Source organism: Micromys minutus (genome assembly GCF_963924665.1).
Source record: "Micromys minutus genome assembly, chromosome: 3".
NCBI classification, from domain to species: domain Eukaryota; kingdom Metazoa; phylum Chordata; class Mammalia; order Rodentia; family Muridae; genus Micromys; species Micromys minutus.
In genome coordinates this window covers 79,066,818-79,087,915 of record NC_137972.1, presented here as the reverse complement: position 1 = coordinate 79,087,915, position 21,098 = coordinate 79,066,818, and the positions used below count along the sequence as shown (strand labels likewise).

The 21,098-nt window shown below is 40.3% G+C and overlaps 1 protein-coding gene across 6 annotated transcripts in view; it reads left to right on the top strand.

The window, feature by feature from the left end:
- The window catches only part of NTRK3 (neurotrophic receptor tyrosine kinase 3), a gene marked incomplete at its 3' end in the record, with an annotated part of 361,952 nt that overhangs the window by 319,293 nt on the left and 21,561 nt on the right, over positions 1 to 21,098 (top strand). The window contains exon 15 of one of the 6 annotated variants that reach the window (XM_080913995.1): positions 8,845 to 8,919. The exons of the other annotated variants lie outside the window; for them this stretch is intronic. Coding sequence (XP_080770121.1) covers positions 8,845 to 8,919 — 75 coding nt within the window. The remainder of the gene's footprint in view (positions 1 to 8,844; positions 8,920 to 21,098) is intronic. 6 annotated transcript variants of the gene reach the window in all.

Here is a 21,098-nt window from a genome sequence, read left to right as displayed (position 1 = left end):
TTTATACTCATTGACGACTGTGATGGCTAGAAGCCCAGGTTTTGTCACTATGTTGACTGCTGATATCAAATAAATCTCATTCTTGCCTGTGTTCAAAGCTGATCTTTTGTAAAGTACCAGTCTCTAGTCTTTCTCTCCATTTCCTTGGCTTTCTCACCTTAATCTCACAAAAGTGATCTATCCAAATATAAACACCAACTTTTTTTTGTACTAAGCAAATGCTTGGCTGATACTTTGGGGGTTTACTGAAGAGCCCTTCTTCAAAAGCAGGTCTAGGACCAAGTTCAGTCATAAAGTCATGTTGGAGACTTTAATTTTTTAGTGTCCTCAACTGTCAACTTATAGGGTGGAATGGTGCTTTGCTTATTAGAATTTTTCTTATCAGTAAAACTTTCCCTCCAAATAGAACTCAGTAACAGATATGTAGACAGATAGACAGACACATGGAACATTAGGAATCCATCTTCTTTGATATGAGTAGTTAATGGACAGTCCTGGGCAGTCATACTGAGTTAGAAATACTGTTCCAGACAAGGGACCATGAGACTCTGTACTACAAGGTGCAGAAGATGACTGAAAGTACCACCAGAATACCACTGGGACTCAGAGAGGTGAACTGAAGGCCACAGCTGAAGCCTCATCACTATGGTGAACCTTAGAAACAAGTAAACATAGTTGTGGGCAAGGATACATTTTTAAAAGGGCATATTTTAGGTTACCTAGTCCCTTCTGTGTCCTCAGAATTTTAGAAATAAATGAGAAATGCCAGCTCCTTCAACGCTAAAGAAACACACCTCAGATGGGATTCTTAAATGTCATCCTTGTCGCCCTGATGGCCCCAGGCAGGCTGGCATCAGCATCATCCCAGGCAGATGTCCTCTTGGCTGTTCTCCAGGGCTGATGGGATTCCTTCCTCGGGTTTCTTCACTTATCCATTCCAGCTGTGGCAGACCGACAGGATAACCAGTGAGCACCGTCTTCTTAAGATTTAGCACTCTTTAGAAGTGTGACTGACATTCTTAATCATCTCTACCCAGAATCTTACATGTTTCAAGGTAAGCCTATCTATCCTCTGTCCCCAGTGGAGAAAACTGACATATATTATAAAATAATATTATAACTACTCAGAAAAACTAAGAAGATTGGAGTGATCAAAATGGCTTTGTACTTTACATAGGTAATTGGTTATGTATTGTTTATCTTGACGGACAAAAGAACTAGTGAAGTGGGATCTGGGTCTCTGCTCTGCCCTGCTAAAAATGATATCCTGAGAGCAGTTTTCCGGTGATCTTGATGCAGTCTCATTTCTGAGAGATTGAAACCTGCCTGTTCTCTCCCATTAAGGAAGATGCTGCATGAGTGGGATGGACATTATTATTGCTTGTCTCCATGGGGACAGGGAAGATTCTCTAGGAGAAAATTCCAAGAACAGGAGGGATATTTTATTGAAGCCAATTCTGATGGGGGAAGCAGACTACAGGAGGCCATGGACTGTAGTAAAGAGACCCGGGTTTCTCTCCCCATGCCTGTGGGGGGTGAAGTTAGGTGTAACAGGACAGCCACCATTTTCCTTCTGAAGTGCAAAAAGCCTTTTGTTTACTGAGAGGAACTGAATGTATAAGATACAAAAACACATAAATTTCCATACAAATATCTTCCCTACAAGCTTTAATTAAGATATTTGCATGTAAAGGGAACAGTGTATTCCCTTGACTTCCTCCTGGGAGGGAATTGTGTTTCTCTCATAATCCACATAGCTCAAGAACAGTGAGTTGTCTGACAAAACAGGATGAGGAAAAGGAGGAGGAGGAGCTGGAGGAGAACAGAGGATCTGGTCAGTACTGCAACTTTGTCCTCCTGTCCCACTTCCCAATATCCCCAGAGTTAACTCACCACCTAGGACATAGCTAGAGGTAGGGAGATTTGTTGCTTAAGGAAAGGTGAACAGAGTGCCCACTAAATCCTAAGTTAGGCTGAATTCATTTGAATCTTCAAACTTCTGCTTAGAGCTATTCAACCTCAGAAAATGTACTTAAATTCTCTAAGCCTTAGATCCCTTATCTGAAAAAGAAAGGGGGAAAAAAAAAGCATGAGGGGGAACAATTTCTTCTTTTGTGTGGATTAAATAAGATAATGTATGCAAATTGCCTGGTACCTATTAGGCACTCAATAGATGGTTATTATCATTCCATGTAACTGAATAAGGGAGAAATTATATATAAGAAATTTTAAATAAGTTATATGCCAAAGTATTTCCTATGAAAAGTCTTTGGTGCTAGATCCTGAAATTAAAGGGGAGAAGAGTCTACTTAAGAGACCTCTGAGAGGTAGAAAACAAAGCCACACAAGTATGCCAGGTTTTTCCTGTTCCAGTTAGTTTACTGGAAGGCTAAGGAAAAAGGGGAATCATTTCAGTCAGTGAGAGGCTTCCTCATTTTGAAATTTTTGCTTCAACCAAGTATTATTTGCAAATGAAACTTTGAGCTTTTCTGAAACAGAGCTCCATTCTCCAGGCTTTATGTACTGTCAGTCTCTTTCTTGAGTATTTCAAGGGTGTGTGCTCTGGTTCCTTGAGAAAAGACTGAAGCTGGTGGAGGTTTCCCCTTCTTTTCTCTTCCCACTTGTGATGATCTCTTCTGCTCCTTTTCATGGGCAACCTGAGGTTGATAGATATGAAAGTCCTTTGTACTATGTTGGTTGGGTATAATTGTTTTTACTCCAATGTTCAGACTGGAGATCTAACTAAAGGCAGTGCTGATACCCTGATAAACAGTGGCCTAGGATTAGTGAATTTGTTGAGTAGGGATGAGCAATACTCCATCTCTCTTACTCTGACAACCACCATGACTCTTTGTCTACATCTTCTCCACTGATTCACTTGCTTCAGCCTCTGCAATCAGGTTAGATTTTAATTCTTTGTACTTAGTCATTCCTTTCTAGTGGCTCGATGGTCAGCTTCCTAATATTTGTGTGTGTGTGTGTGTGTGTGTGTGTGTGTGTGTGTGTGTGTGTGTATGAAATACATACACATATATATACAAATTTGTCTTCTGGAAGGCCAAGGAGAAATAGGAAGAATATTAGTAAGGGGCTTCCTCATTATGAAATAATTGTTGGCTGTATGTATGTATGTATGTATTTGTATATATATTTGTATATATATTATATATTACATTAATGTTCTTGATTCATTCTGTGCTATGTCTCTCTGAGAATATTCATTTGAAGACAAGGGAACTTATACCATTCGTAGCTGAAGTTTTCACACAAGTGCTTAATAAAATGCTTAATTTTATTGTTTAGATAATACCATATGAGATTTCTTGATGGGTAATAATGCTTCTACTGCCTTAAGTATTACTAAATTAGACTTCATGGGTCTCTGCTTGACAAGTAGGTGCCAAAGGCTAGTATGTGGAGTCTCTGGAAATGCATGTCTGGAAGATGCACTGGTGTATTAATGGAAAATCAGTTGTTGCATTCATCTTCCCCACTAGTATCTCAAGCATTTGCTTTTGACTGAAGAAGACTGAATGAATATATCACAATGATTGAAAGGTACATGAGACTAGGGTTAGTAAAAGGAACAATTCTTTTGCATATATATCCAGCTTTCAAAGGCCATATGACCAAAGCATTTACATTTTGTAAGACAGTGTACATGAGAAATAAGATTATATTGAGGAGAATAAAATATTTTCATCTATGCTAATTTTAAAGAGACAAACTAATTTTTATTTAGTTTCCTATGATTGGTAGTTAGTTTATTACTGAACCTTCCAGTGTTTTATGTGACAATGAACAACCCTCATACTTGAAGTATATAAGCATCTTGGTTGTATGTAAATTTAATTTTCTCAAGGGCACATAGTATATGCCCCAAGTGTGGCAAGCATATTTCAGGTAACAGCTCTGTGGGACTGGTGGTGCTTTTCCTGAGCAATGTGATAAGCTATATTATATATAGGGTGGGGAAAAGGCATGTAGTAATATTTACCATAGATTTAGGAAAGGGATTGGTAGAATCTGTGACCTGTTTTTCTCAGGCTTGGCATGCATTTTTCCAGTCTATGCTTTCAATTCAGAGATTTTTTTTCTCTACCCTCTAAGGCACGTTCTAACCATAGCTCTTCACAAGTGGAGAGACTCCAATACAGCATAGGTTTGAGCTTATTAAATGTTTCTGTGTTGGAAGAACATGTGCGGGGCATGGGGTTTACCAGATGGACAATCACAACTGGAGCTCACTTAGTTTATTTGTTCAAATCTACAGATGAAACTAATATCTTAGTGTCCTAAATTATCTTTAGTTAAGCAGCTGTTTATAGATTAGTACATTCATACAGTGAAAGTAATTTGCTTCTGGGTAGATTTGATACCCTGTTACAGTCCATTCTGCCAAGCTTTTAGTAGTCCATTCATGTGTCTCTCTACCTACTCAGTGTCACTAAGCTTATGCCAACCTGTGCCAGGGTGCCAGCACTATTTTAGGCAATTATTTTTTTGTTTGGATAAATTGAGAGGTCAAACACTTGGGTTCTGTGCTAAAATATTTATCCCCAGAAGATCAATTTGTCAATAACCTTTGGGCATAGTCACTGGATTCAACTGTTCCCCTCCATACATGATCTACTTTCAAACATAATTATTTTTATAAAAAACCTTTGATGAATCCTTGCTGAAATTTGAGCAAATGATCTGCAATTGCAAGCCTGTGGAATCCTGACTTGGAATTAAGTTAGAAGTCACCTTGTCAAGACTTTTTGACAGATGAGTTGACAAGGACACTGGAAGAAATGGGAATGGGTGGGAGGGAGAGAGGGGAGATGAATTGTCAAGTGTATTTAATTATTAGGTGCAGAATCATGATAAAAATATTGTCCTTCTTTCTTGGAGATCTGAGGTGCATCTCTGATTTTCATTTTAGTATGTTATATTCACTGGCTTTTAGGAGTATCCACTTTATATAACACAAACATATAAAGTGAGGCCCAGAGATTAATTGCTAATCCTTAGGTTGGTTGGTTGTTCTGTTAATATAAAGGTGTGTTTTGAAGAGATGGGAGGTGAGCTATTAGTATAATTTTTAGAAGACCATATCAATATGGTATGGTCACCATAAGTTAGACTACCAAGGTAGAAATATAGTTATAAACTAATCCAATGGTTTTTATTCTAATAGAGTTTTGGGGCAAAGCAATTTCAAGTAAAGGAGATGAACATTTAGTGTGGCTAAGAGACGGGTACAGTGGCAAACAAGGAGACATTAATTTAGGGGACTTAGGGTTTCTACTGTATTTGTTGAATAAGCAACAGAAAGAGAATTGATCCAAGTGGGGTCCAAAATGGTAATACAGATCAAAAGAAACTAAAAGGCAAGTGAAAGATGCTAGAAGCAAAGCAGGTGGTGTTCACATTCAGGGAATGCTGTCTTGATATCCATAAGTGTTTTGGGGTAGAAATTATTTTAATATATGCTTATTATGAAAATATTTATTCAAGAGTGCCTGATAACAAATATTTGGTATTTATAGCTTGAGATCCCTTTAATGGTGATGCCTTATTTCATCAAATTTACACCCCTTGTGTCCAACATTATATATACAAATATATACATATATATGGCATTTTATAAATGTTCATTATATGAAATATAGCAGAAGATAGACATACTTATTAGTGAATGTCAATGATTTACAGTTCTAGTGTTGGAGATACAATGAACACAAGGCTAGACTTTAGTAAACAGATGCTTTGAGGGGTGGTCCTTTATTATTTTGGTGTGATTAATGGGTTTTGCTTCCTATTTTTAAAAGAATTTTTTTTAAAGTTCATTTTACATCATGATCACAGACCCCCTATGTCCTCACCTCCAGATCCCACCCTTATGAATTCCTTCTTATATTACTCTCTCCCATTCTTCTCAAAGAAGGGGGAATCCTCCCTTGGGTACTACCCTACCTTGGGACATCTAGTCCCAGCAAGATCAAGCACATCCCCTCCCACCAATGCCCAACTACTGTCTCATTTTTTTTAAAAATCAGCACTGTAGGGTTAGCAAACTCTAGAGCTATTTCAGACTTAAGGATGGTGAAGCTCAGTTCTGTAGGCCTTATATGAAAATAGAAGATGCTGGGTTGTAGAGCAGTAGATTTTTTTCTCTCCACAGATTTTTCTAGAAAATCCACACATGCATTTTCGAAGTATGACAAGGGCACCCATGTATTGGATATAGGGTTGTAGTTGATGACTACAGAGTTTTGACTTCTACATGGGAAAGGCTAAGAACATATCTACAATAGAGATTCCTGAGATGAACACTGTAATGTGAGGACTCATTATGCATGAGCAAAGAACTCAAGTGTGTGTGATGCTGAGACATATTAGAGTAAATCCATCCTGTTCTTATCTTCGAGTTCGTAGCTTTGCATTCTTCCCCAGATCGTGTATCCTCTGACTCTTCTTTAATCAGCTGTCTCTGTAACTATCCTTATTCTGCCCCAAACCTTTGTCTCTCATTCTAGTTTAAGAATTTGCCATCTCTTTTATATTAAAGAAAAATCTTTGCTTAACCTTTCTATCCCTACCAACTTTCATCTGATCTTTGCTAGTACTGAAATAGGTAGTTTTTGTCCTTTGTTTTTATTTGGGGGGCTTCTGATCTTACCACCTCACTGCATATGACTCTGGAGGGTTAATACTTTTTTCATAATACCCATATTTAAATGTATTTCCTCAAGGAAAATCCTTTATGAATTGTCTATTGAATGTCATTGTTAAAAACAACCCCATTTCTGGCCCCTTCCCTACTCCCCACACCAACTCTGCATCATATTTCCATTTAGTGCCTGAGTGATGTCTTACTTTTCAATGTTTCCCCCATTTTGACAGTACTTTGCCTCTTCCTTGGATTTGTGTGTTTCTCTTTATTCAAAGTTCTGAAGTAGTTAGTTGAGAGCCAACCGCTTTGCATGGTTAGAATCCTATTTTGTTTTTATGCTTCTGTCTCTTTTCTCTGTGATTTAGACATCTATAAGCTTTCTCTGGAGGGTTCATTGGATATTAAAACTTTGCTTTTAGAAAACAAACTCACTACAGCCACAGTACCACTTTCTCAGACAATGCCTTTTAGCATACTTGGAAGGTTCCATGACAGGTCCTCTAGGGCGAATCTTATTTGAACATATCTTTGCCAACTTCCTGCTATGTCTAGCTTCACAGCATCTCAAGATTACTCGGTCTTTGCAGGAACCCACCCCAGTTAGTCCAACCATTCTGATCCTTGAGAGAATCCTCATTTCTCCAAGAGAGCAGGGTGTGCTCTGTGGCCTCCTTCCTGACTTTGCCACAGAAGCCCCATAATTCCATACAGCCCAGGCAGCTTGAATCCTGGTTCACATCATAGTACACGCCTTTCCAAATATTTTTGGTGGTGGTTGGAAAACACTACATGACCAAAGCACTACAACTCATAGAGCCTCCACAACAGAACTTATTTTCTTACAGGTTGGAAGCTAGAGTTTCAAATCGAGGCATAGGCAGCTTTGACTCTTGCCTTGTAGAAGGTCTTTTTCCTATGTCCTCACAAGACCTCCTGTCTATAAGCATCTGTGTCAGGATTGCCACTCATTTAAAGACATCAGTCATAGATTAGTGCCCAACCTTATGACCTAAGAAGCCCTTATATCTGATATAGATATAATCTAGGGAAGTGGGAATTAACATTCCAACATATCTAATTTGTATGGGGACACAATTCAGCCTATAATACATTTTCTGCCAAACTGCCCATCTGTCTTTTTTTCTTCATCCTTCTTGTTATTTCTTGCTGTCTAACAATGTCATCAAAACCCACCAAGTTCATTTTACTGTCTCCATAGAATAGGTTTCTCAGCCTTAACTTATGGAATTGCACGCATGGACTTGCTGCTTCATAAACCTCCTCCAACAACCAGCTCCATCTTTATGGGATTCCTTTGCCTCTGGTTCCATAGTGCATAAGGCTGTGTGTATCTCTTGCTCATTTTCACAGAGTTCTTGATGCAGAGGTGCTAAAGTCAATGCTATATTACTGTGAATCCTTCCTTATAAATAACCTAGCTTAGTCCTATCCTCTAACTTTAAGAGAAGGCTATCAAGGGAGATGGATTTTCCAGGGAATGAAGAAGAATTCCCATACAGATTCTTTTGACAGTAGGAGATGACAGAGAATGCCACTGTCCATGTAGATGACACTAATATATATGTTGAACAGCTATTTGTCTTACTGATCTACTTTCCAAAGAGAAAAAGCAGGAAAAGAAAAAAAGAAGGCAAAAGAATTCTCAAACCCTGTAAATATCAGCGAATTTATGAGTTTCCTGCTGATGCAGGAAAAAATAAATACTTCTCCAGGAGCTTTGAAGATGATTCCTTTTCTTTGACCTAAGGGATTAAGAATATCAAATAAAATTTACTTCTTTCTGAAGTGATAGTGGCTGGGGCACTAATCCAGTGGAAAGGAGACTTGACCCTTATGCAGAAAGCCTGTTGAGCTTTGGTGGTCCTCAGAGGCAGACAGTTGAGTGGTATAGACTACGAATAGGACTATTGTGGTGTTGCATTCAGGTTGTGCATGAATCATTCTTGATTAGTCTCCTTAGTGCAGGCAGAAAGTCAAGAATCATCCTAGGAGTGTAAGACAGAACATTGGAGGCTATGCTCAAGAGAGGCATCTATTTCATTAAAGACAGACCTGCTTCCCTTCTCTCCCTATCCCTCCTTTTCTCTTCCTTTTTCCCTCATCCCTTTTCTTCTCTCTTCTCTCTCCCCTTCTTCCCTGATCTCTCCCTCATTCACTGTCAGGAAGGGCCATGCCAGAAGGGCCCATTCAGCGTGTCATGGCAGCAGCAGTGGCTAGCAGCATCAGCAGCTTCCACAGTGAGTCTGGATTTTATTTCTGGGGCCAGGGGATGGACAGGGCTGTACACACACTGATAGCTTGCAGGCTTTGGAGAGGAACTTCCATGTCCATGTACATGAAGCTGCTGCCAACTTTGTTTTGACTGCCTCCCCTTACAGGGGCATCAGTTAACTTCCATGGAGGTTCCTGCCAAAGCTTTTAGTGTGCTTGTGTTGTCTCATGGGGACACAGCATGGTGGGAGTGTGGGGGGCCATGATCTGCTAAAAGTAGGTGCATATCTTGATTTAGGTGGCTGTCAGCAATTCTGTCCAGGCCTGTGTGTTGGTGGAGGCTAGAGGCTCTGCATGAATGGTGGTTTGGCTGCTTTTTTGCATTTCAGAAAGTGTGGCCTTGAGTCTTGCATATACATTGGTTGTCTGATGTTCCCTAAGAAGTTCCCTTGAGGGATTGGAGAATACCGTAAACAGATAGGCTGATGGGTTGGAGAGCAGAAATTGTGCACTTGATCTCAGATGAATCCTGGTCTAAAAATATATTGATGTTCAGGATAGTTATTAAAGTGTCAGAGTAAGTAAGACACGCTGTATATTTGGAGGAAATTTCTATCTTCCCATGTTAGGAGGAGATGGACAGACTTCGATCCGGTAGAGGGTCCACTGGTCCTGTCTTGCGTATCAGACTACATCCATTAGCCTCTTTCTACATTTTTTGGTCAGCATTCTTTCTGTTCTGTTTCTAGAAAAATCCTCAGAATTACAAAATTTTCTATCTTTTAAAAATCTAATGGAATCATTGTTTATCACCCCAAGAAATTTCCTCTCCAGGCCAGATGTTATGCTCAAACACTGACCGAGTTTGATGTTGAGTGGAGAAGCTTCAGCTTTCTTACATGTGATCTTCTGCCAATGCTGCAGTCTCCTGGGTTGGTGCATGGAAACACTTTTAAGATTTCATTCTGTTCCCTCCTGATTTGGTTAGGGAGGTAAATTAAGCATAGCCTCCCAGATTCTCTTCAGTTTCTCGGGCTTCTTATCAACACTGCAACTTAGGTTCAAGCTTGCTATTCTTGCGAGTCTTGTGCTATGTGACTCCTGCCAGCAGAGTGGTTGCAAGAGCTCAGCCTCTACTCTTGCTTTCAAAATGTCACCTATTTTCAGTTTTAGTAGGGTCCATCCATTGGTTTTAGAAGTTGCCAAATTTTACTAAAATGCCACATTGATAAAATATATCAACCCATTGGAACAGTTCTCATAAATGGACCCTGTGTACTTGATTATTTGGTCCCTACTAGAATGAAAAGAGAAAGCTCTTAATACTTAAACAAGGATGAATAACATACATTGTACCTTTCTCAAGTGCATTAGAACAATCGTTAATTAAAAAAGAAAAAAAAAAGATCTGTGGATAATTGGAGAAGTCCAAGATAAAATTTTAAACATAGCACAAATTATCACGGCAGGTTCTTGGAAGAAAACTAAGGAAGAGAGCAGACAGATGTGTGATGCTGGGAGCATTGATGGCAATGATGGTGTGTGTACATCAGCCTGTGTGTGCACTGCAGCTTTATGTAGGATGTCAAAGCAGTTGAGCTGCTTTAAAAGGACAGTACATATTTTATCTAAGTTCTCCAAGCAGAACTGCTATAGTTTGGGTAGATTTTTTTGAAGCAAGTCAGAGCTAAAAATGTCTGAATCCAAATGAAGAAATAAATAGGAACTTTAGCAAGAAGAGAATATTTGGTGGCCATGCACTAGTAAAGTAGGCTTTGCCTGGTAGTTAGCCAAGCTTTCTAGAAACACCACTAAGATGGACATCAAAAAGTGAATAAGGATGATTCATGCATTTTAGGAGCAACTTTGTAGAGAGTCTCTTCATTTCACATTGTCATTGCCATTTAGGATACTTTAAGGCTTCTCTTTCTTCCTTCTGGAGTACCAAGGGTGGAAGTGGGAAAGGTAACTTGCATTTGATGAGCATTTACCCTAGGCAAGCACTTTGCTAGTGATTTTGAGTTAACTTTCTCATTTAGCTTACACTGCTCCCACAAAGGTTATCAAAGCCCCATTTTGGAATAAATGCACTGACATTTAAATGCAAAAATCAAGAAGAATGGAGCCAGAACTTAAACCCTGATTGACCAAAGTCTGAAATCTCCACCTTTATTATCCATCTTAGTAGCCATTTGTGGGTTTCAGTTAGCATGAAGTAAGGGACTGAAAGAGCAGTGGGACTCCCTAGAGTACCCTTGGTCCTATGTATGTTCTAATGTGCATGGTCAGGTCAAGAGCTAATAGTAGATATGTTAGAGTGGTGTCCATGTCATCCGTTGTGCATGAAGGCAGAACAACATCTGCTTCTTTGCATTGTGTTTTTCTCAGGAATGGGAATGGCCCTTGGAAACTGGTTTTGGGAGCATGTGAGCAAGTCTTCTTGTGTGGTGTTCATGTTAAAGAGAGATGAAAGTGCAACCTTGGTGTAAGAGGGGTCCTGCTTCTCATGCACGTGAGAAGGAGGGCTGGTGCATGGTGTTTTGGTATAGTTAATTGGTGGGAAGAATGCATGCAGAGTCCTAATACTGTCCAAAGGTATTTTGATGGGGATTTGGTGAAAAGCTGAGTTTGAAGATTGTTTCTAATTCCTGACTGCCTTTGTGAATAAAGCACACAAACTTACCTCCTAGGATTTGGGGATGCTATCTGTGAGAAGCAGATGTATCTGGACCACACCTCAGATCCTAGGTTTCCACTTAACAATATCAGTTATGCAATGTACTCTCACATGTCTTCCAGAAAAGAATCAGTATCTTGCCTTACACATAAAGTGGACTCTTGAGGTTTCATGTCCTCCCCACAAAGCCACTACTTAAATACCTGAGACACACCTGTTATAATAAAGAAAAGATGCATCTTAGGATGTCAACATTCTTGTCCAGTTTTTCTAAAGGTTGATGTTTTTCTCCTTATATTGGCTTTATTACTTGGACTTTTAGAATCTATTTATCCCAGGATAAGTGCTTCTCATTCAGTGGTAACTAATCTTTGTGCTGCTTAGTATTTTGCAATACTGATGTCCCAAATACAGGCCTCAATGCATGTCAAAGCAAGTTTCTTTAAGTTTCACAGAAAATTCTTATAGATAGAGAAAAGTTATTCCTTACCTTCCCCTTCCAGACAGAGGGATGCTATTCCTTACCTTCTCCTTACTTTTCTTTACCATTCCATTGGCAATACGACAAGAGATTGTATTCCAGGTCCTTGAACACCACTTACTGTAGTCAACTCATTATTCTTGTATGGCTTTTCAATCGCAACTTGTTTTTCAAAGCCTGTGGTCTATTGCAGGATTTTGTCCCTCCCTCAGGAGTTAAAGAGAAAAGATTTGTTTATTCTCCTTCCTAGGATATTTCTCTTCTACATGCAGCTCCGAGTTTCTTCTCTGATATAATAAAAACCAAACAACTCTTTTCTTTTAAACCATTAAGCCCTCTCAGCATTGAGTGATTCCTCCATTCTGCATCTGTGGAGGCTCTGTGAAGTCCCAATGGGACTGGAAATTAAGTTGAGAAATATCAGGTTTTAGTCCTTTTGCAGGGCTGGTTTTCTCTGGCCTATCCTGCTCCATATGGAGCACATCTTAAATCTAAGTAGGGGTTAGTAACTATTAGAAGGAAAGTGGGTAAGCCTTAAAATCAACTCAGAAGGGCTGGTCAAAAGTATCCTTTAGTCTGTGAACTTGTTCTGAGCCCTAAACTAAAATTCATTCATTTTTAAAGTATCTACGTATCCATATATGTATGTATATATGTATGTATGTATATATATATGCATCTATCAATATATCAATCAATCTATCTATCCATTTATCTATCTTGTACATGTGCATGTACCTCTGCATCTGTCTATCTGTTTGTCTATCCATCCATCCATCTACCTACCTATCTATCATGAATGTGAATGCATGTTGTCCTGCCCACATGAAGGGCAGAAGACAAATTGCAGGCATCAATTCTCTCCTTTCACCATGAGGGTCCTGGTCCAGGCTTTGTAGCATCACCTTCTGAGCCAGCTTGCTAAAGGCACATTCCTTATACTAGCATGCTAAAGGAAAAGAAGGTTATCTCTCCACTGAAACCAACCCATGCATATACCCTTCTCAATGCATGTCCAAGACATATAGGAGGTGACTGAAATAGATATTGTTCACTCCTCTTTAGGCTATCACTCTTTCAGCTGTCACTGAGTTGTAGAAGAGCTCTGATTTTTCTGAATTTGTCTCGAAGCAAAGGTTCAATTAAAAACACACTAGAAAACTGATAGACCCATACACTACTATAGTGAGATTAACTAATGTAATTTTCTATACTTTTCTTGTTATCCAAAATCATCCTGTGATTCAAGAGAGTTAAGATTGATCTTTGAGGGTAGGAGTGGTGGAATAAAAACATTAATCTATGCGAAGGTCCTTTCGTTCATATGGTGCCTCAGAAATTTATAAAACAAGATGGATTAATTGTGCATTCTCAGGATTAGCTCCCTAGGTTCTATTCCTAATAGGTGATCTCACCTTTAAATGAAAATTAATCTTTGAATTCCTGGTTCCCTTTTGCACTCTAATGATGTGAATAGAGTATCGAGAGTTAAGAAAGTCCTTAGGAGAGGATGATAAAAGCTTCTTGGGATGAGATGGAGCTTAGGTGTTCAAGCAAAGAATCTGTGGGAGCTCCTCAGGAGAAGACATGGGGGTTTCCTGGATATACTGTCAAAGGCTGCTCACAGGAGAATTACCCTAATCTATGTCTTCCATTTTTTGATCACAAGTTCTCTTTCGAAGGTGGTTAAATGCATTTGAAACCATAATTGTTTTCACAGACAAATGTCTCACAAGAAATCCATATGTCTGGAAGAATTGTGACACCACCTTCAGTAGGTAGACACTGGTAGGGGTGGTGAATTCCACTGTCTCTGGGTTGGTGCTGGCATCCTGCCATCAGGAGTTAAACTACTGATATTTATTGCTGCCTTCTCTCTTCTTCTCTGCAGCCACTTGTGGTTAGCCCTGATGGAAAATGGAAGTCTAACAATATCTCCAGCCAAATGCATTTACATGTATCTGACTGAGGAAGCTGTCATTCAGGGTCACAGGTCATGAATTATCACATGCTGTCCTATGGATGATAAAGGCCTGGTGTATGAATCTTGCCATGCAGGGTAGAAGATGGGTGAAAAGAAACAGTTATTGTTTTTGCCATGGTTGGAGAAGCCCACTTTTGTGTGGCCTTCTGAATTCTACCTCATTTTCTCTTCTTAGGTTCGTTTCTAAAATTGAAGCTCTTAATCCCAGAAAGAGACAAAGTTAAGAGTTGGATTTTCCAATGTTTTTCTGGGATTCTTTTAGCTCCAAGTGAAAGAAAATCTAACTCAGAAGCCTTTAAGCACTGAAGACAATGTGACACATTGATAGTAAATTCAGAAATAGGTTTAATACTGGTACAAGACCGGGACTCATATAATAGCACCAAATTCATTGTATGCTGGTTTCTCTGTCTTCTTTCCTTCTCATTTTATGTAAGTTTTTTTCACATTCCTTTATTTGTTTTCTCTTTAATACTGATATTACAGAAAAAGATATTGAAGGGAAATGGATGTCCAAACAATCAAAGATAACATATTTTGAATTTTTTTATGATAGATATTGTTGTGGTTGAACAGATTCCTGGAGACTAAGATCAGCATGAAAGATTTGCCTTTCCCAGGAATGGCTTAGTATAAGAATTCAGCTGAGAAAACATCAGGATTATCTCTGCACCCACGCAGGACGTCATGCAGAGAAAAATCATGACCCAGGAGGCAAAGCCCTTGTCTGATTGCCTTTTCCAGTCTGTCTATGAGAAGCACTGGTTACCGCCTAGTGTCACCTTTTTAAAATTAGATATTCTTTCTATTTACATTTCAAATGTTATCCCCTTTCCTCCTGCTCCCATTTCTCTCCCCCTGCTTCTATGAAGAGGCACCCACCCACTCCCACCTCAACACCCTGACATTCTCCTACACTGAGGAAATGAGCCTTCAATGGACCAAAGGCCTCTCCTCCCACCGATGCCAGACAATGCCATCATCTGCTGCATGTGGCATCTGGAGCCATGGGTCTCTCTATATGTACTCTTTGGTTGGTGGTTTAGTCCCTGGGAGCTCCGGAGGGTTTGGTTGGTCAATATTGTTGTTCTTCCTATGGGGTTGCAAACCCTTTCGGCTCCTTCAGTCCTTTCTCTAACTCCTCCATCTTGTGTTGTCTTTATGAGTGCTCTCTGGGATGATGTGAGCCCTCATCTTACTTCATTGCATCTGCTGATATGGATATTTCAGTATGAAATTTCCCCTTCAAGTTTTGTGGGTGTGTTTAGGGAAGTCAAATTCTAAGCCATCTAACACATTTCCCTAAATCTGCTACCCCAACTCATCAGCTTGCATGCTTTAAAACATCTTTACTTCTCCATCTTCCTTTGCTTTAGAACTGCACAAAAATGTTGGCTTGGTGCATTCAAGGATGCTGATTTTCAGCATAGTAATATTTTAAGCATAGGTCTTGTGACATTCACTTTTTTTAAAGTAAATTATTTGATCTCTTTCCCTCTTTTCTTTACTGTCTACCTGTCTGTTCTCTTACAACCAAAGTAGTTGATGATAATTGTTGCTAGAGCCCAATGTCTCTGGAAGGGGAATGAAGTCATACATTTTAATGCACTTACTGTATATCATGGAACTGTGTAGTGGCTCCTAAAGTTGCTGTTCTGTGGCTCTGTTCTGAGAAAATGGGTTCTACCCATGGCCTCAAAGTTGAAATGCTGAAACTACCCTTTTCATCTCTGTTATAGCGAAGGCCATACATTTAGATAAAGATGAAAGCTCTTCTCCTAGAGATTATCGACTCTAGCTCTTAGCCTGGCTGACTCATTTGGGAGGGAACCCACTTGATAACCCAGGGAAAGACTGAATTTTTCATAGCCTGGGAAAGCTTTTAGAAACAGGAATGCATGTAAAAGAGTAGGGCTGTATTTTTAAGAGGGGAAGCTAAAAAGCATCCAATTGCTATTGCTTGCTTAGCATTTAAGACTTTCTTCTGTGTTGGTCTTGAGAGTATACCCACCTCTACCTCACATCTTCTGGCTGTGAAGAGGAAGCCAAGAGCAGAGCTTGTTTACAAAGGAAAAAGTTATAACTCACAGCTTCTGGCCTCAACGATGGCCAATGGTTGGGAAAGCCACATGCTGCTTAGAGGGTCTGAGCCTCCATCCTGTTCATCTGAGGCTGCCTTTTGCCCTCGCTTCTCTGCAGAACAGCAGGCTGAGTATAAGTAAGTAGGTCCCAGAGCTCTAATCTCTTCTCAAGGCAGGGAGGAACATTTTGGGGTTATGCAGTCTCTGCTTCACCGGGACTTCATGTTTTGAACTAGGTGATACCTAGAGATTCATCAATACAGTTCCTCTCGAAGCCTACCAATCTACCTTATAGATAGAGACATAGAATACCATGAATATAGTGTGATATAATGCTGGAGTGACCTCCTAAGGTCTGGCTTTTGCTCTCATTGACTTGTTCACATATCCATACACGCATGTGCAAGTGTGTACAAGCACACAGACACTTGGGAGCACAGGCCTCTCTAGAAAAACACATTCAAGGCTGCAAATACTATAAAGGACCTTTGTTCAATATGCTCCACATTCTGATTCAAATAAATAATTATTCCACGGGCAAATTCATGTAGTCTCTGAGCAGAGAGGAATTTTTAGCAGTCCCTCAGTCTAATACATCATCATTATAGATGAGAACGTCAAGACTGAAAGAAACTCTAGGCTTCCAGAGACCTAGGGTAGCACCTTGCCAGGACTGTGACAAGATCTCACATGACCTGGGTCTCAACCCAGTGCCTTTCACTTGCATTCTATGCTTTCACAGGTGCTGAAACTCTGCTGTCTCCCTTCTAGAATGCTGGAGGTGTCTCTGGCCACTGTCAGGATAGTGTCGCTGGGTCAATCAATACTCCTCTCCTGGAATTTCTCAGGGGATGCCTAAACTAAGTACTTGTGCTGAATAAAATCATCATGTAGCAGCTTGTGTTGATTAATCAGTCTGCAGTTCATGGGATACTCCAGCCGCTGTTATCAGCCGTCTCCAGGCTTTCCTAAGAATGACACTCCTTGGCTTCTTTTTGTTAAAGTTGAATTCCCTTTTACCAGTGAAGATGAAGTATCTCCTGCTTTGTGTGTGTGGTCCTGCAAGTGAGCTCTTCCCTTTCAGGCTGTGCGCATCTGTCCTCCAGGATGAAAGGGTTTTGTTTCATGACTCCAAGAAGCGTCCCATTTTCCACTGGGTGAACAGGTGTATTTTCTCTCAAGAAGGCTCTGGGGTATGCAAAGTCCCATTGTCCTGACCCTCACCTGAGCTGTTTCAGCAGCCCTCAGTGAGGTTAGAGGAGGGAGCCAAGAGTTTGCAAAGGCCACTCTTCCTCATATTGCCTCTCATGATGAACTTCCAACTTCCCTTAGTCCTGTGATGCAGAGACCAGATGACAGGTCTCTGCTGTGGTATGTATTTCTTACTAAAGTAATTAAAACATGCAAAGTGCTCTTAGTATACCCTCCACCTCCCCTTTGCACTTTGATAGCTGTTTCTGGCATTTTCAGTTGGCAGCTAGTAAAACACAAGGGGGGCCCACGGGCTCCGGGCTCCCTCCAGCTAAAATGACTAATTTGGAGTGATCTGTAAGTCGTAGTCGTCACCCTGCCAACATCTGTGTCTTTCTGGTTGATCTGCTGACCCTGCAGTATGTGACCTTACTGGAGAGGGAAAGTCAGTGCCCAGAGGGAAAAAGAGAGCAAATGCCTGCCTTGCTGTTTGCAGCAACACAAAACCAGAAAAGACTTCTCATCTTTCCTTGGGGGTAGTTTTACTCCCAAAGTGCTGCAGCCAAGGGCAGTGGAAATCGATTCCCTAATTCAGCTTAATCACTCCCATCCCTGGCCACCAAACATCCTCATCTGCTTACCCATCGAAAACCACACCCACTCACTCACGTTACCTCAATGCTGGGCTCAGAGATTACTTTATGCAAATCTGAACATACAGTAGAGCAATAAACTGGCATTCCCACATCTGTGCTCCCACACTAACACCCACAGTAACTGTCACTCTGACTGTACTTCGCTAGTGTATATTTGAGAATTATCAAACTCCAGGTCCCTTGTCCAAATTTCCGTGGATTGTTTTCAGTTAATACTCATAAAAAATCTTATTGGTATTTAATCTATGGGGAAAATGAGATTCCATAAGGTGAAGTAATTTCTCCAGGTGACTTGGCTATATAAGTTTGTGTCTGCATCATGATTATATGCCATTTCTACTTTAAGGGCTGCTTAGAAGGAAGACAACCCTTTTCTCTCTGTCCTTGGGGTCTATTTCTGGATTCATCAATTCTTCTAACAGGAGGTCTCTCCCTGCTCCAGGGACATTGAATAAAGTACACAGGGTATTGAACTTCCCAGAAGTGTTAGGTCTTGGCTCAGTTTAGCTCTTCTCTGGTTGGTTACTTGTCTCTCCTCATTCCAGGGTGCCTTCAGAAAGACCTGTTTCTGAGAGTTGAGTGCTAGACAAAGGCACTGACTGTGTCAGAAGAACCTTCACAGGGGTTGGAGGAGGAGCACACTGTAGGCACTATGTCTTTGTAGGTGGCTTGGAAGCAGTAATGCAGGGTCACAGCACTGAAGGCGATAATATTGTTGTGGAAAACACTGATGCTCAGCTTTTGTCAGGGTAGCTGCCTGATGGCTGTCCTTATAAACATCCCTTAACTGGTCCAAAAGCCGGGAGATGAATGGGATCAGGGGCATCATGCAGAAGCTGTTTTACATTGTCTTCTTTTCAGGCATCAAGATAGGGCTCTAACAGCAGATGCACAGGCTTCTCCTTACATCCAGAGATAACATCTGTATGAACTTCATCAACGTGGAGTCGGGAGGGAGAGGATTGTGGAACTAGAATTAGGAAAGAACATCAGTTGAGAAGGTCGCCTGGCCTTGATGTCTCATCCAAAGTCGAAGGGGGCAGGCCAGTTCTCATCCTGAGTTTCTCTGGGTCCCACTGGGTCATGGGGAAGAATATTTTATGGATTGTTGAAAAGCTTCATGCTCTCAGAGCACCTGTGTTGTATATCTGTTGTCAGTTCAGAATCCCCCAGTAATCTCAGGTGGTATAGTGCGCATGCGCACTTGTAATCACAGTACTTGGGAACTGAGACAAGAGGGCTATGCTTGTGATAAAGAATGAGTTCAGTGCCATCCTGGGCAACTTAGTAAGACCTTGTCTTAAACTAAAAATAAAATCAAGAGAGCAACTAGAAGCAAGCAAACAAACACCAAAGACCCAGGGTCATAGCCCAGGGGTAGAACATTTGTGTATTATGTACATGACTCTGTATTCATGGCCAGTATTGAGTAATAGAAAACAGACTTAGTTATTACTATTGTTACTTTTATTAATATTGAGAGAACTAGTCACAGAGATACTTCCTGGTTAAATTTGTTTTTCTTATTTTCATAAAAAGGCTGTTTCATAGTCTATTTTTTTCTTTGTAGAGTTTTAGTATTTGTTATTTTATATGAATGAGTGTTTTGCCTACATATATGTATTTGCACTGCATGTGTACCTGGTGCCTGTGGTGGCTGGAAGAGGGCACCAAACCCACTGGAACTTAAGCTATACATAAACCACCATTTGAATGCTGGCAACGGAACCTTGCCCTTCTGCAAAAGTAGCCAATATTCTAAGCAATTAGCCATCTCTCCAGCTCATCAGAGTTCGTTTTCTGGAACCCATTTATTTTGCTTTTATCTACTACAATGTTGTCCACACTCTGAGCAAGGAGGGTATTGCATTCTAGCCCAATCTTGTCTTCTCTGGGGTCCACTCTCCTGAATAGCATAGCTATGTTCTTTTTGTGTGTCTTTATTTTAGTTTTAATTTTGTATTGTTTGTTTGTTGTTCTTGCTGTTGTCTTAAGACAGAACAGAAGCAGGAATCAAGACTGACTGTTATGTAGTCCCCGGCTGTCCATTTAGGTTGTGCCTAGTGCTTTTTGGTGGCACTGTCATTAACTAAAATCAAAAAACCCCTCAAGAAGGGCTTGGGATATGGTGATGCATTTCTTCAGCCTGATGCTTGTTTAGTGACTGACAGGCTTCTCCTCCCTGATCTGTTTTATCCACTGTGGTTGTCTCCCTGTTGTGAGGACTCACTGAACAGTGCATCTAGGATCCAAAAATCTTTGGGAAATACTTGCAAGGAAGGTGTTGATTCAAATTTCTGTGCATGTATATCTTTCCTCTTTCACTTACTACCTCATTTCTTTTCAGTACATGTTCTGAGTAGGTGTGTTATTATCCCCATACCACACCAGAAAGCACGTCTTCTAGAAGATAAACACTCTGGTTACTGAACTGATATACAGTCCCTGCTCAGTTAGATGTTATTGCCCTGGTTGCTTTGGATCTTCTCCTACCTCAACCTATCAAGCACATTTCCAGTGTCACCGTAGCACCTGAAGTGAAACAAACAAGCAGAACTTGGTTGTAAAAAAGATGACTTGTGATTTGGCCTAAATCTATGTGAATATAAATTTGATCCGACCTGTGAGTACTTAAGCCTTGCAGGGTAATTTAAAAAATCTAGACTCAGAGAGCAGACTGACTTAGCCTTATGCACAGTATCACTGCGCACATTTGAGATTTGGGTATATTCTTCAGTCTCCAGTTTGATTATGAATTGGAGCTGAGTTGATACCTTCAGCTTTGTTCTATGAGTTGAGTTCTTCTAACATCTTAAAGTTTGTTTCCATAAGAAGATTTTAGTGCAGCCAGGAGTCTAGAGTCAATGCATCTGGAAAGGAAAATAAGGGTCAAGTGATTCATTCAATGCAGTGTCTGGTATCTTTAATATAGATACTGCTTAAGCGTACTGAAGGACAAGGAAGGATTGGAATGAATTGCTGGCATTTAGAAAGGGAGCAGGGATAAGACATTATAAAACGCTGTGTGTTCTTGGAGCATCCAAGCATCTGTATAAGAACTTTGCTTCTGGCAGATCCAGCTCCAGGTAAGAGAGTTGGGAAGAATCACAATGGGCTCCTTTATCCTGTAGGCTC